Below are 16,389 nucleotides of genomic sequence, written 5' to 3'. Positions count from 1 at the left end.
TGTCTGATTCACAGTCGCTTTTACTGAAAACCTAACTGCTCCTTCCCACGGCAGCAGGCTAAGCCTGACGAAAACAGAGCAGGCATCAGGCTGCAGCTCCCAGCCCGGCAGCATCTTAGAAGAGCAGCCAGTCCCTTCTAGGACCCGACTCCCCACTGAAGGGCAGGATCAAGAGAGGTCCCGCTGCCACAGCAGGCAGGATGTGTGCTCCGTCTTTACCAATGAGCGGTCTCTAGCCTTCGCAGTGCCGGCTGGCACATGGCAGAGCTCAATCGCCAGGGTGACCAAGCTCAGATGAGACCGATCCGAAGCCAGAATGTTGACCATGAGCAGTGAGAACGTCCTTCAGGGCCCAATACTTGCTTTCTCTGACCAGCCCCTTCCCCCCGGAAACTGGTAGAGACACTGTATTATGACCAGAACCTTGCTTGGTGAGCAGTGGGCCCGCTGGACCAGCAGACGCTGGGAGGGCCCCTGGCCACCAAACTCGGCTGTGCAAGGTGGCTGGCCGCTCAGGCCCAGGGACCGAGGGCGCTCCTCATTCACTGTCCCAAGTCTCCCTCTTCAGGCTCCCCTTGCCAGCTACCTTGCTCTTTCTTCAGGATTTAATGATTGATGTACTTAATCAATCACTTTCTCTGCTTCTCGTTCTGGCAGTTATCACATTACCACTGGGCATCTGGGGGTGTCCCCGGCTAGGTCAGGCTGTACCCCCAAGTCTAGCACCGCCCGGCCCAAGAGTAGCTGGTTGTAACTTTGTTGGATGACTGAAAACAGACCTGGGACTAGATTCTGGGTCATTTCCCAAATCTTTCAAAATACCATTACACAAAACACAATAATCTCCTGACTAAGGTCCTATCTAAAAAATGGGCTGATGCTACCCATGATGTTTGTGTCAGTGGTGAAGGAGTACCATGCCCCTGGGTGGTAAAGTCCCAGTGTGTTCGTTCTAGCATAAGCCCTGGGCAAGCGCTGCGGCGCCTCAATCCTCAGTGCGTCCGGGGGGTGTGACGGGGACGCAGAGACGCAGGCCCCTCACGGACGTCACACTGAGTCCCAACTCTGCTGTTTCCTGGTTGTAAGACCCGGCGCCCAGCTCCTCAACAGTCAAAGAGCTGGAGCCCCGGCTTTATTCACTGGACAACTGGGAACAGTGAAGAGAAGCTGGCCTATGAGACACGGATTTCTTATAAAATAAGTAAATATTCTTTAAATTCACTGCCCCTCTAAGTTAAATCAGTGGTGAAAAAAACTTATCGTTGACCCTCATGATTCAGACTCTGTATCTGTAAACTGGCCTGGTTGCGAAAGTTTATTTGTAACCTCAAGGTTAATCCTTGTGGTGCTTCTACAGTCCTCCGTGGACACGCACAAAGCAGCAAAAAACTGCTGAAGTGCCGGACGCACATTCCCAGCTGAAGCTGGCCAGGGGGCTACACTCTGCTCTCTTGTCCACTCCTACTGTGAACAACTGTCCTTTCCGTAGTCTGTGTTTTCGCATTCTGTGCTTTTGGTCAGTGACCTCACAGTTAAAACGGCCCCCAGCCGCCGCACCGTCTGGTGCTCCCAAGGGCAAGAAGGCTGTGATGTGTCTCCCTGGGAACCGTGTGCATCAGATAAGCTTTGTTTAGGATGAGTTACAGCGTTGTCGCCATGAGGTCATTGTTAATAAATCAACAATATATATTCAAATAAGATGCCTTGAAACAGAAACGCATAAAACAAGCTCAAGTACTCATCACTTGATGAAGACACTGCAGCCAGAGGCTCACAGGGACCTAACCCTTCAGTACTCGCTAACTCCGCGTTCACGGCAACGTGAGAGAATGGGACTACCATGACCAATGAGAACTGTCTTTTTTCTTCAGAGACTGGATTCGTACTCCTGTCTGACACAACCTTCCTTCTTTCCTTCACCCATTCAACATATAGTTAGACGCTGACCACGAGCTACTTCTCAGGCACAAGGAGGGAGTGGTGAACAGAGCCAGCAGCCGGCAGCATGGAGCCGGGGCCAGGGAGAGAACCAGACCCAGGCCCTAGGCGGCACCAAAACAGTTCCAGGTCAGGCAGAGGAGGAGAGCCAGGGATGAGACCGAGCGAGAGAGAAAAACCAGGTCCCTGTGACCCAGAACCCAATGGAAGACGCTGTGGTAAAGAAGTAGCAACTGTGCCCAGAACGGCCACATGGGGCAGTCACTGAATCTGGGGACACGGATGTCACCTGGTGACCCTGACAAATCTTGATGGAGAGGTGGAGGCAGAATGAAGTGTGAAAGGCGGGGAGGAAGTGGAGAAGAACTCTGGCAACCGGCTTCTGCCGTGTTAGGGGCAGGTGAAGAAATGAGCCGTCATGCTGCTTATCCGTATCATCTGTACGGTTAGGGCGAGTTTTCACGTACGAGAGCTACCACACGTTAATGGAGCGACTGGTAACGCAGTAAAGCCGGATAAATGAAGGAATAAACTACGTAAAAACTAGAAGGTGGACTGCAACGTAACACAGGTCACATATGACAAGCCCACAGCTAACATCAGACTCAATGGTCGGAAACTGAAAGCTTTCTCCTCTAAGGTCAGGAACAACACAGCGATGCCCATTCTCGCCACTTTTATCCAACACAGTGTTGGAAGTCCTGATCAGAGCCATAGGAAAGAAAAAGAAGTAAAAGTAGGCAAGAACATCCAAAGGGGAAAAGAATCTCTTAAGCAAATGGGGCTAGAGACCTGGACAGCCACCGGCAGAATGAAACTGGACCACTTTCTCACACTATACATAAAATAAACTCAAAATGGATTGAAGACTGAAATATGAGACCTGAAACCATAAAACTCCTTAGAGAAAACACAGGCAGTGACCTCTTTGACCTCAACCTTGGCAATATTTTTCTACATGGGTCTCCTCAGGGAAGGGAAACAGAAGCAAAAATAAACTATTGGGACTGCACCAAAAGAAAAAGCTTCTGCACAGCAAAGGAAATCAAGAAAATGAAAAGGCAACCTACTGAATGGGAGAAGATATTACAAATGATGTATCTGATAATGGGTTAATATCAAAAATATATATAAAAAACTTATTTGGCTCAACCAAATAATCTGATTTAAAAATGGATAAAAGGGGGGCGCCTCGGTGGCACAGCGGTTGGGCGTCTGCCTTCGGCTCAGGGCGTGATCCTGCCGTTATGGGATCGAGCCCCACATCAGGCTCTTCTGCTGTGAGCCTGCTTCTTCCTCTCCCAATCCCCCTGCTTGTGTTCCCTCTCTCGCTGGCTGTCTCTATCTCTGTCGAATAAATAAAATAAAATCTTTAAAAAAAAAAATAAATAAAAATGGATAAAAGGACCTGAATAAACGTATTTCTAAAGAAGACATACAGATGGCCAACAGACACATGAAAAGATGCTCAACACCACTAATCGTCAGGGAAATACAAATTAAAACCACAATGAGATACCAGCTCCCACCAGTCAGAATGGCTATTCTCAGAAAGAAGTAACAAATGCTGGCGAGGATGTGGAGAAAAGGGAGCTCTGGTGCACTGTGGGTGGGAACGTAAATTGGTGCAACCACTGTAGAAAACAGTACGGAGGCTCCCCAGAAACTTAAAAATGGATATACCATACGATCCAGGAATTCTACCGCTGGGTATTTACCCAAAGAGAATGAAACACTACTTCGAAAAGATGTATGTGTCCCTACGTTCACTGCAGCGCTATCTACAACAGCCAAGATCTGGGGGCCACCCAAGTATGCGCTGAGGAGTGAATGGATAAAGAAGATGTGGTGTACACATACACTGGGATACTACTCAGCCACGGGGGAAGAGGGAGATCTTGCCCTCTGCGACAACATGCACGCACCCAGAGGGTACTAGTCGGGAGACGAATACCATATGGTTTCACTTACATGTGGAACCTAAAACCAAACAAACAGAAACACTCATAAATACAGAGAACAAAGTGGTGGCTGACAGAGGGAAGGAAGTTGGAAGGACGGGCAAGAATGGGCAGAGGGGAGTAGGAGGGAGGCTTTCAGTTATGCAGTAAGCCATGGGGATGGAAGGTGCAGTGTCGGGACTACAGTCCGTGGCGGTGCAGCAGGTCTGTGTGGTGACAGTCGGTGGCTTCACCTGTGGTGAGCACAGAATGCCACGAGAGTTGTGCGATTGCTACGCTGCACACCTGAAACTAATGGAACGTTGTGTGCCAACCAGCCTTCAGTTAAAAAAAAAAAAGGTAGGTAGGTAGATATAAAGATATACAGATACAAATCACTGTCCATCCTGCCACACAAGTGGCAGTTTTTTTTCAGTTTGGAGAGAAAAATCTGTCCTGGTTTTCCAGGAGACTGACTGATGTAATCTCCCTGGGATCTGAAAAGAGCTCAATCAGCTGTGTGCAGAGCAATGCAAGTCATGGGATTCTAACAAAAGTGGTCCTCACGTCTCTCCATGTGACCAAGTGTTTTCTTGAAGGCCTTAAAACCAGGGGAGGGGGCACATCCACACTGGAAGAGAAGTAAAACGATCACTACTTGCAGATTACATGATACTATAATATGAAAAATCCTAAAGACGCCACCAAAAAACTACCAGAACTTATAAATGATTCGGTTATCGCAGAAGACAAAATTAACATATAGAAATCAGTTGTGTTTCTACATACTAATAATGAGATATCAGAAAAAGAAATTAAGAAAATAATCCCATTTACAACTGCATTAAAAGAATGTCAAAATACCCAGGAATAAATTTAACCAAGGTGGTGGAAGACCTGTATTCTGAAAACTCTAAGACACTGATGAAAGAAACTGGAAAAGACACAATAAATGGAAAGATATTCCATGTTCATAGACTGGAAGAATTAATATTGTTAAAATGCTCATACTACCCTATGCAATCTAGAGATTCAGCACAATCCCTATCAAAATACCAAAGGTGTTTTTCACAGAACTAGAAAAAAGAATCCTAAAATCTGTATGGAACCAGAGAAGATCTCAAATAGCCAAAGTAAAGTAATCCTCAGAAAGAACAACGAGGCTGGAATTACGCTGATTTCATACTACACTATAAAACGACAGGAACCAAAACAGTATGGTATTGGCACAAAACAGACACAGAGATCAATAGAACAGAGAGCCCAGAAAAAACCTTACACATATCAATCGATCTATGGTAAGGGGGCAAGAATATACAATGGGAAAAGACAGTCTCTTCAAAACATGGTGCTGGGAAAACTGGACCACTTTCCCGCAGCACACACAAAAAAATTAAAAATGGATTAAAGACCTGAATGTGAGACCTGAAGCCTTGAAACTCCCAGAAGACACCACAGGCAGAAGCTCTTTGACATTGGTTTTATCAACATTTTTCTGGACCAGTCTCCTCGGGCAAGGGAAAAAAAAGCCAAAATAAACAAATGGGATTATATGAAACTAAAATGCTTTTGCACAGCAAAGGAAACCATCAGCCAAATGAAAAGACTACCTACTGAATGGGAGAAGACATCTATCTGCAAATCATACATTAGATAATGAGTTAATATGCAAACTATATTTAAAAAAAAACAACTTAAACAACTCAACACCAAAAAACCAAATACCCCAATTAACAAAGGTATAGGGGGGGCGCCTGGGTGGCACAGCGGTTAAGTGTCTGCCTTCGGCTCAGGGCGTGATCCCGGCGTTATGGGATCGAGCCCCACATCAGGCTCCTCTGCTATGAGCCTGCTTCTTCCTCTCCCACTCCCCTGCTTGTGTTCCCTCTCTCACTGGCTGTCTCGGTCTCTGTCAAATAAATAAATAAAATCTTTAAAATAAAATAAAGCAATAACTTAAAAAAAAAAAAAACAAAGGTACAGGGGACTAGAACAGGCATTTTTTCCAAAGACATACAGATGGCCAACAGGAACTTGAAAAGACGCTCAACATTACTAATCCTCACAATATGACAAGTGTTGGCAAGAGCGTGGAGAAGAGGGAGCCTTCGTACACTGTTGGTGGGAATGTAAACCAACGCAGCCACTATGGAAAGTAGGGAGGCTCCTCAAAAAACTAAAAATAGAACTACCAGGGGCACCTTAGTGGCTTAGTCGCTTAAGCATCTGACTCTTGATTTTAGCTCAGGTCACGATCTCAGGGTCATGGGATCGAACCCCTGGTCCGGCTCGTGCTCAGCGGGGAGTCGAGATACTTTCCTCCTCTCTCCCTGCCCCCCCCAAATAAATAAATAAAATCTTAAAAAAAAAACCCACAACAAGTTATCACTATGCATGCATCAAAATGGTTAAAATTAAAAAGATCGGTAACAGCAAACATGGGGGAGGATGCAGGGCCAGACTGCACTGGTGGGAATACACAATGGGATCGCCTCTTAGAGAATCCCGAAGTTTCTCATAAAACAAAACACACTTTGCACTCCTAGATATTTACTTAAGATAGATGAAAACATGCTCACAAAAAGATCTGTACAAGAATATTCATAACAACTACATTCACAATAGCTAAAAATGGAAAAAGTACAGATGTTCATCCACAGAACGATGGACAAAGTCATGTATTTGCACAGTGGGCACCCGAGACGCGCGCCAACGGGCGTCAACTTCAGCACCATTACGCTGCGTGCAGGCAACCTTACCAGAAGGGCACGGGCTGCATTTGCGTGATGGTCTGTCACGGCCAAGACGAATCTATAGCGGGAAAAACCCAGAACACTCCTCGCTTCTTAGAGGGTGAAAGGGAGCTGGAGCGGATGGGGGGAGGAGTACGAGGGAGCTTTCTGGAGTGATGGTAAGCCTTGATAGGAGATGTAGGATTTGTCAAAACACAGAATGTTTACTTAAGATTTATACATGCCATTGTATGTAAATATTACCTCAAAATAAAAAAAGAAACAGCGGGCTCTAGTTAGTAACATTTATGAAGTATTTAAGGAAGTACGTGCTGATGCCTGCGATGTCCCGTGAAATGCACACAAAAGGAAAGATAAGACAGATCGATGGACAGACGGATGTCTGACAGGATGAATACAGGAAAGTGTTAACAACAGACTCTAAGGGCGGACATATGGGTGTATCTGTGAAGTACTTTGACCTTTTCTGTGTTTGAAAACGTCCATTAACAACATGGTGGGAAGAGGAGAGGACGAGTTATTCACCTGCTTAAATGCAAGTGCAGAGAAAGTGAACAACTAGTGGGTTGGGGTGTTTGCCTGTCTTTTCTACCAACTACAAGTTTGAAAAATTTTTTGAAATTTTAATGAAGAAAAAAAATGCGATGTAATTTTAGAATCTTTTTAAATGGGGGGATGTGGGAGGCCATAAGGCTATTTTTATCCGCAAATACTCATAAAAGAACCATCACTCTGAATAAATCTTATCTTTCTGCCATTTAGCTTCAACTACGTTTTTCTTTTCTGAAGTTTTGAAAAGAGGCTCATTATTATCTTCACATTTCACCTCCAAATACTTCAGTAAGCCCCTCTAAATAACTAAGGACATGGGAAAACTACCTTTTCCAGCCTATGAATACAAATGAAAGATACCATAACATCAAAATACATTCCAGGTGGATGGAGCATTTCGTGCAGAACGCCATACCGAAGAACTAAAGACACCACTGGAGAATGTTCTATGCACCCCCGAAACAGGAAACGCCTTTCTGGTGCTCCAAAGCGTGGAAGCCTTCGGAGATCACACAAATACAGCTGAAAAGACAAAAACTCGAGACTTCAACCCGGTAAAAAGACCATAAACAAGGTCAAAAAGCAAACAATCCAGGAGAAATAGTTAAACCCACCAACAACTGGCTGATTTGCTATAAACTGGTAAGAGACAAATAATCCAATAGAAAAGCAGGCAAAGGAACAGTTAAAAAACACGAAAGAAGGAGAAAAAAAAAAAAAGCAAATGACCACATGAAAAAAAGAGAGTTCCATTTCAGGTATGACTTAAGAAATGTAAATGCAAATGAATGTGCTTTTTATCTCAGACTCATTAATATTAAATGTCTGGTAATGCCTAGTGTTGTAGTAAGTGAGAATACTGGCACTCAGACCCTGTTAATAAGAACTTTTTTTTTTCCTAAGATTTTATTTATTTATTTGACAGAGAGAGACAGTGAGAGAGGGAAAACAAGCGGGGGGAGTGGGAGAGGAAGAAGCAGGCTTCCCGCTGAGCAGGGAGCCTGATGCAGGGCTCGATCCCAGAACGCCGTGATCACGCCCTGAGCTGAAGGCAGACGCTTAACGACTGAGCCACCCAGGTGCCCCAATAAGAACCCTTTTTAAGGGCAACTCAGCACTATCTACCCACTGCCATGTGTTCTTCTGTTGATTCCATCTGCCCAGCTCCAGGAGTTTATCTGACCGCTCGACTCACAGGTGGGCCAAAGAAAGCTCTCACCCAGCAATTCCACTCCGACGGGCATCTCTCTCCTCAAGGGACATGAAAACACATGTCTACACAAGTGCTCACAGCAGCACCATCTACAACCGCCGACAAGCAGAAACCACCGAGTGTCCCTCGACAAAACATGGTGCATCCGTGGAAGGGGATATCGCTGAGCAATAGGAAGAAAGGAGGCGCGGACACACACTTGCACGCAGACGAAGCTTGAAAACACTCGAAGTGGAAGAAGCCAGGCCCATCTGACTGCAGTTATCTGAGCCATCCAGAGCGGCCAGCGCGGACGCAGAGAGCAGAGAGCAGACAGGCGGGGCTGGGGCGGCTGCCCAGAAGTGGCTACTGAGGGACTCAGGGTTTCTTCTGGGGATAAACAGGTCTTCAAATCAGATTAGGTATGTTGTACAACTTGGGAAATATACTAAAACCCACTCACTTGTACATTTTAAACCAGTGATATTTACAGCACATAAACCACATCTTGAAAAAGCTGTTAAACCACACAGACTATCGCAGAATTGGGATTGTGAGGAAAGAAGTGTAGGGCAGCAGCAGGGATGGAGGGCGGATGGGAGTTGTTGGGTGGAACCTTCCAGCAGGTGCAGAGCAGGGGGGGTCTTCTTGGAGAGTCCCATGCCCTGAATTCCAGAACCCTCCCACAGGCTTCAGGGTCTCTGAAACCACCGCAGCTCTCATCAGTCTTCCAAAAGAGCCAGGAACTGGGAAAAGGGCAGATCAATCTGGTGACCCTGCCGGTAACATGTTTCTGTCACCACCTGGGAAGCAGTAACAACACACAAGGACCGGCTTCAGAGCGCCCTTCCGTTCCACACCAAGTGCCCCACCTTTTCAGGAACACACCTTCACAAAGCGCCCTGTCTTTCTGCGCTGTCGGTGGCTTGGGCCTGTTAATTTTCTACTGCAGGATCTCAAGAACCTCTTTAACATTTTGACATGACACCTCACTCCCAAAAGCACCCTAACCACGTAAACATATGCAGTCACTTCCCACTAAACCAAAACCACCCAGCCCGGCCCTCCCACGAAAGTATGGTGCACGAAGCGTAACCCAAAGGCCCTGCCATCCAAGGAAAGAAGGAGAAAGAAGGCTCAACGTCTGTGATTATTCAAGGTGGCCTGTCACGGACACTCAGCCCCGATCAACACTCACTCGACCCACCCCCGAGAAAGTGTGAACGTAAACCTCAGTGACCTCAAGCGTCAATGAAAGCTTTGCCTTCAAGGCCCATTCTAGGCCAAAGCTTCCGACAAATGTTCTTCGCAGACCCAAAACTTTACTTAAGAAGCGAATTATGTGGGGTGCCTGGGTGGCACAGCGGTTAAGCGTCTGCCTTCGGCTCAGGGCGTGATCCCGGCGTTATGGGATTGAGCCACATCAGGCTCCTCTGCTATGAGCCTGCTTCTTCCTCTCCCACTCCCCCTGCTTGTGTTCCCTCTCTCGCTGGCTTGTCTCTATCTCTGTCAAATAAATAAATAAAATCTTTAAAAAAAAAAAAAAAGAAGCGAATTATGTGACTTAAAAAAGAATGCTCTTTTGCCTCTGCAGGTGCTGCTTAGAGCTGAAAAAGATAAAGCTTCTAGAGACCAGGAAGTAAGTGACAGGACAACATCCAAATGAGGCGCGTCTGTCGGACGCCCGCAGCTCTAAAGAAAGGCAAGAGCCTGACCTTCATCACAACGGATTCAGGCAGGGAAATGCTATTGGACTTCCCCTAAGAGCCCAAACCATGCATCTCACAGAAATGAATATTCCAACCAGGGTTGTCTGTCAAATCGGAACAATCTCAAAAGCACCATTTCTCAGCGTTCAGATGCCGATGATGGCCCGCAGGGTCAAGGACGGTGAGTTTTCTGCTGAAAGGTGCTCTGTCTCTGTGGAGCCATGGCTGTTAACCAGGCAGGCAGGCGCCGGTCACCTTTGCGCAGATAAGTACAGTCCGCTCACGCTCAACTTCAGAACTGAATGCTTCCTGAGCTATGTTTTCCTAGCTCAGAAACTTAAAAATGCAAACATACACAAAGTAGAATGCGAAAAAGCCTACTTTTCCTCCCAACTTACGTGATATTTTACAAATAACATCTATACTCCCTTTATTTTGTCTCAGGGGGTAGGATTTCATTGCAATAATATTTCAGGGAAGGGAGACAACATATTTGCACATTACGTATCTCCACACACACAACAGACAGAGACAGAGAGAATGACGGGACAAAAGGGCGCCCACACAACAGGCAAAAGCATACATGGGACTTCCTGCAACTTCAGAAATTGCAATATAGACGGGAAAAAAACTTCCATTATTTCTGGGCAAAAGGGTTTTTTTTGTTTGTTTAAATAACCAACAGAAGAACAAGCAGTTGTCCATCTTGTTCTTCCCAAGACCAGTTCTGGCTCATTCTTTCTGTAACAGCAACAGTGACTGACAGCGAAGGTCTGAGTCTGTGACGCGCAGCTGAGATTATGAGCCTGCACTAAATCGCGAGGCATCAAGTGTAGTCTTTGCTCTGCGTCTCCTTGTAGAAAAATTCCAGAAAACAACCTTGACTCGGTAGCTAACCTGTTTCCGAATGGACATTCTTTCATCCACTCAATAAAAGCGTGTGAGAGAGAGGAGAGCTGGACAAAGCTCCAGGAGGAAAAGAATTTCACCACTCCCAGTTTAAAGTATTAACCCTCAAAAAGTTCTCTGTCCATTTTCATCACCTATTTCTAAGGGTCAAAGTTCACTAAGAAGAGCAAAGGAATCTCTTTCACCTTACCTTATGCTGGTCAGTAAATACCCACCCTTTTCACAATATTATCAAGACATCACATTTTGCTCCATCAAAAACCTTTAGAAAAATGAGGCACCACAAATCAGTAAACAGGGAACAGATTAGTCACAGAACTGATTCCTTCTGAGAAAGACTGAAGACCAGGCTTTGGTATTCTTACACACTTTCTCAGGACTGGGTCTCTAAGTGGGGGCTGGGGTGGGAGGGATTCTGTGGATTTCAAAGCAGCTGACCCTAGTCACTACAGCCACACTTTCACTGCACAGTTCAGGGGCTCATTGGGATGTAGAGTCAGTAAATGTTTCAGTCATTCATAAAAGCCCGATGGAATGCAGAGATCAGGCTACCCTTCTTTGAAGAAATCCCCTACGGGGAACAATCCTATGTGGGACCATGGGAAGGGGACCGGTTTAGAGATTTTTCAAACTACCGACAGCCACCTGAGATAAGCAAGCACACGGGTTCACAGCCGTTTTATCACCCAATCGCATCTTCCAGCTACACACTAGAAAAGAGGCTTTTTGAAGAGAAGATTTAGTAAACATCAGCAGGCCAAGTCTGAGGACAAAAAAGGAATAAACTCTAAGGCAGCCCACAGGAAGTGTGAGTCAGACACTGACGAGCTCCCTAGGAAGGACCCGGGCGCTAGCCTTTGGGGCAGCAACAAACACCAGACTTGTCGGGGAAGTCAGACACTCCACTGATGGAGGTGAGGGGTCACCCGAAGGCCTACTGAAGAGAGGAGGCCGAGGCCTGGGAGGGAGCCCGTAAAGCCTCTGACCTCCATGAGAACTCCACAATTTCAAGTAACTGGCAGAAAAAATGACATTTTCCCCGACGTCTTCATCTTAGGCTAACAGGGGTGGGGATGCAGGGGTGGGAGGTGGTATTTGTGTCTCTGCTTGTCGCTTTGTCCCCAGCCTAACACTGGACACAAATACCTGCACTCGTTCTCTGTCTCCCTCCATCTACACGCAAGTGCCACAGGGGCAGGAACGTGGCCGCTACTGCATCTCCACACGTGGAACAGGGTCGGCGCACGGCAGGTCCTTGAGACGCGTTCGTGGAGCAAATGGAACCAAGAATGAATGAGAAGCCTGTCGCACTCCTCGCTCAATCCCCCCTTCTTCAGAGATAGGGCAGGTAGGTAGATAGGGCAGAATTCCAAAATGGAACACCGAACCATCGAGAAAGCAAAGTTGGCAACCTGGAACACTCGCTCAGAAAGGAGATACCGACACTGTTAATAAGGACGACTGCCCACAACCCCGTGCTCACGTAGCTGAAATGCTAAGTATTCAGTCCCTCCCTGAATGCACACCCCAGCGTGACCAATCACAAGAAGTATGCTGTGCGTAGGGAACCCCTAACTCTCTAATGAGGGTTCTTAACTGACATCAGGCCGTGGACAGGTTGCTTACTATAGACAGAGAAAATATTTACAGACCATATGTCTGACAGAGGCCTAGTATCCAGAACATATAAAGAACTCTCAAAACTCAACATCGGAAAACCCCGAATAATCCCATGAGAATGTGGGCAAAAATGCGGACATTTCACTGAGGAGAATGTACACGTGGCAAATAAGCACACAAAAAGATGCTCAACATCATTAGCCATTAAGGAAAAGCAAATCAGAACCACAGTGAGACCGCACTGCTCGATCTCTCAGGACGGCCACGATGAGAAACAGAGATGACACCAAATGCCAGCAGAGGGAGGAACTGATCTCTCAGACGTTACCGGTGGGAATGAAAATGGTACAGCCACCTGGAAAATACTTCGGCAGCTTCTTTAAAAAGAGAAGAAAAAAACTGGGGGTACCATATGACCCAGCAATTGTACTCTTAGCTATTTATCCCAGAGAGGTAAAAACTCATGTCCACCCAAAGCTCTATCCACAGCAGCTTTATCTGTAATAGCCAAAACCTGAAATCAGCCCAGATGCCCTTCAGCAGGGGGCTGGTGAACTGTGTCCATCCACACCCATGGAATATACTTCTCAGTCATAAAAAAGAACTACCGACACACACACACCAGCTCAGATGAACTTCCAGAGCACGATGCTGAGTAAAAAAAGCCAATCCCAAAAGGTTATAATCTTCCATTCACATAGCATTTTTGAAATGACAAAATTTGAGAAACAGAGGACAGATTCGTGGTCAGCAGGGGTTGGGGGGGGGATGGGAAGGAGGCAGGTGTGGTTGTAAAAGGACAGCAGGGAGGATCCCACCGTGTTGGAACTATCCAGAGTCCTGCTTGTGGTGGAAACAGGAACCTGCAAGGGTATTAAGACTGTACAGAACTTACAAAAACACATGTGAGTACAAGTGAAACTGGGGAGACCCGAAAGGGAGCAATGGGTCCCCTCAATGTCGCCCTCCTGGCTGTGACACTATGTGCTTTTGCAAAATGTTATCATTGGGGGAAACTGGGAGAAGGGTCTAAGAGATCTGTATTAATTCCAGCATCTGCACATAAATCCATGATCCCTCAATTTAAAAGAGGTCATGTTTTTAAAAACAAAAATAAAGAACAAAGTGTATTACACGCTCATGTCTATAAGGCAAAACCACACACAAAAACAAAAGTGTATCTTTATGTGTGTATAAGTTACATGTGCGTAATTACGTAAGTGCGTAGGAAACAAGTTACATATGTAGGAGGAGCCCCAAGCTTTCTAGCATATTCACTCTCGGGAGGGGTCCGTACCTACCATGTAATCAGCAACCACTACCATACACAGACAGACACATGCAAAAGGAAGCCAAAGAAACTCAGGTCCAAGATGAAGCAATCTATCTAAAGTCCCGAGCAAGTGCCCGAGCAAGAAGTCAAAGCTCACTCGACCCTTCCACAATTCCAGACCGCCTGACGTGTGGGCGTGCCTCTGACGCGTGGGCAACCTGGCTGCCGTAAGATGACAACAGAAGAAAATAAATCATTCCCACGGGGGCTTTCCTGGAAGCCCTTTATCACAGAAACCTAAATGGTTTAAATAATGGCATTTAAAGTGGGGTGAAATGACAGAATAATACATACAGCAGGATAACATGTGTTGGAAAAAACAACCCATAAAACAAGTGTTTCTGCGAGTACACGTGTAAGTACGCACACGCACAGACCTTGGAGAACACGCACCATCTGTGAGGATCAAGGGCAAAGAAGAGTACTGGTCAGGGGGTAGCGGGGCTTCAATCACAGTGTTAGAATTTGAGAATGCATTCCAATTCAAGCATAATTTGTCTATTTTTTTTAAGAAGGGGGAAAAATAAAGCAAACACTTACTGCATTCATAGATCTGTTCCAGCTTATCCACAGAAGAAAGGGAGAAAAATTTATAACCGGACTTACTACCAACAGCTAGGGACCTGCAAAAAAGCCAAATCAGAAATAAGAGCTGATACGTGTAGACAGTGGTAATGTACAAACTAGCTCCATGTTACCAAATAGTAACCATCATCTCCACCAAAAATTAGCACAAATAATTTCCAATAGTTTGTAGCAGGTGAGTGGTGGCTGAGCAGCAAAGGGGAAAATGGCAGAGGGAAATGCCCCACCCCGCAGCCAGGAAAGGGTGAAGGCCAATAAAATACAGATACTATTCTTCTTTAAAACCAACAAAACCTTAAAGATAAGTTTGACAAATAAATGAGAGTAGTTGGCCCTAAGTTAATGACCCCCTCAGAACAAAGTGGGGTTTCTCAGGTGATCTGATCTATGTACAAGTCCACAAGCTAAATAAGCCGACGCTCCGAACTTTAAACAAAGACATTTACAGCGTGGCGGACAATGACACCCTCTGCTCTCGGCACGGCCACAGCAAATGCGGCTCCATCACCTGTAGGTTACCCTCTGGTCAGGCAGTGGGGTGGAAATAAAACGGGGCAGAAAGCTCACTTAGAACTGGCATCGGAAGACTACACAGCTGACCTACGAAGAAAAGGTGAAGCCACTCACAGCCAACACCAGCACCGTGGCGTCTGCTAAGGGGCCTCAGGGGACCTCGCGGGCTCTCCGGGCCCCCAGCACACGAGCTGTGGGACACTGACTGAAGTATGTCCTCATCAGACGATTACTACTCTCTGGAACGTGACCGACCACAGATAAAAACAGAAGAAAGCACAGCTTTGAGAAACAGAAGAGGAGCCAGTAAAGCAGGAAGCGTGGGACACGCGAGGAAGCACCTCCTGGGACTGCTGTGAACTCAACAGCTGGGAGGACATGGAAACCAGCGGAGGCAGAAGACAAACCAGAAGACCGACCCGGGCTATCTGCACACCAAGATAAAAACTAGGGCCCCGCTAACGGCCATTTCATCTATTAAAAACTTGAGATTTCCAACCTCTCTTTCACCCATATGCAGAAGAAATATATTCTAAGTACAGAGGTGCTATAAGCACTATTAAATTTTTAAGCTGTAATTGGTACATCTTGGCCGTATGAACAGAAATAAAACTACCAGACTGTTTTGGGGGGCAAAAATACTTCACTATACTGAATTAATTATATCAATAAAGTAATTAGGTATTGTTACCTGTAAATATTTTGAAAAGCAATAAAGAAGCCAATAAAAATAGAAGACTATCCAGGAAAGCTAAAAATAAGACAAAAATCTCGGCAACCTACAACTTTGGGAAGTTGGTGTTTGGGAAAATGTTTTCCAGATAACTAATGGTTGCTATTGTAAGCACCAATACCTTTTCCCCTGCCATTTCTGAATAAAAAATGAAAAAGTCATTCTTGTATCCTATGCTTTCCTGTGTTCCTATCACAAGGGGATGGGGAATTCTTAACATTTTCTGGGACTCCCATCATTAAACCTACCCTACTGTTACAATACAGCGACCCTCTCAGACACTAACAAGGAGTTGAGGGTTTTGTGTACTGACCTCAGATGGCCAGACTGTAGTGCTGAGTTTCTAAAAACATTTTCCACCTTTTGTTTTGCTGACAGGTGTCACTTCCTTGTGACCCTCCCCCCATCACTGACAGCCCCTCTCCCATTCTAAATTTCTTGTTGACTTAGGAACCAAGTCACCAAGTATCGGCCTTATATATAAGCTTATATATATAAGCTTAGAGAGGCTTCTTCCATGGACAAAGTTAATGAGCTTTAATAGTTAATGAGAACCTGAATTTTGATGCTGTGCTCCTAACAGACGAATCTGTCAAAACTGGGCTTTGGTGA

At 45.8% G+C, this 16,389-nt stretch overlaps 1 protein-coding gene across 5 annotated transcripts in view; it reads right to left on the bottom strand.

The window, feature by feature from the left end:
- WIPI2 (WD repeat domain, phosphoinositide interacting 2) overlaps nucleotides 1–16,389 on the bottom strand; it is a 40,443-nt gene that overhangs the window by 19,544 nt on the left and 4,510 nt on the right. For 4 of the 5 annotated variants that reach the window (XM_034669755.1, XM_034669752.1, XM_034669754.1 and 1 more), the window contains exon 2: nucleotides 14,487–14,569. The exons of the other annotated variant lie outside the window; for it this stretch is intronic. In XM_034669755.1, the coding sequence (XP_034525646.1) occupies nucleotides 14,487–14,569 (83 nt within the window). The remainder of the gene's footprint in view (nucleotides 1–14,486; nucleotides 14,570–16,389) is intronic. 5 annotated transcript variants of the gene reach the window in all.

This window comes from Ailuropoda melanoleuca, chromosome 10 (genome assembly GCF_002007445.2).
Source record: "Ailuropoda melanoleuca isolate Jingjing chromosome 10, ASM200744v2, whole genome shotgun sequence".
In the NCBI taxonomy this organism is placed as follows: Eukaryota; Metazoa; Chordata; class Mammalia; order Carnivora; family Ursidae; genus Ailuropoda; species Ailuropoda melanoleuca.
This window is presented reverse-complemented; position numbering and strand designations above follow the sequence as displayed.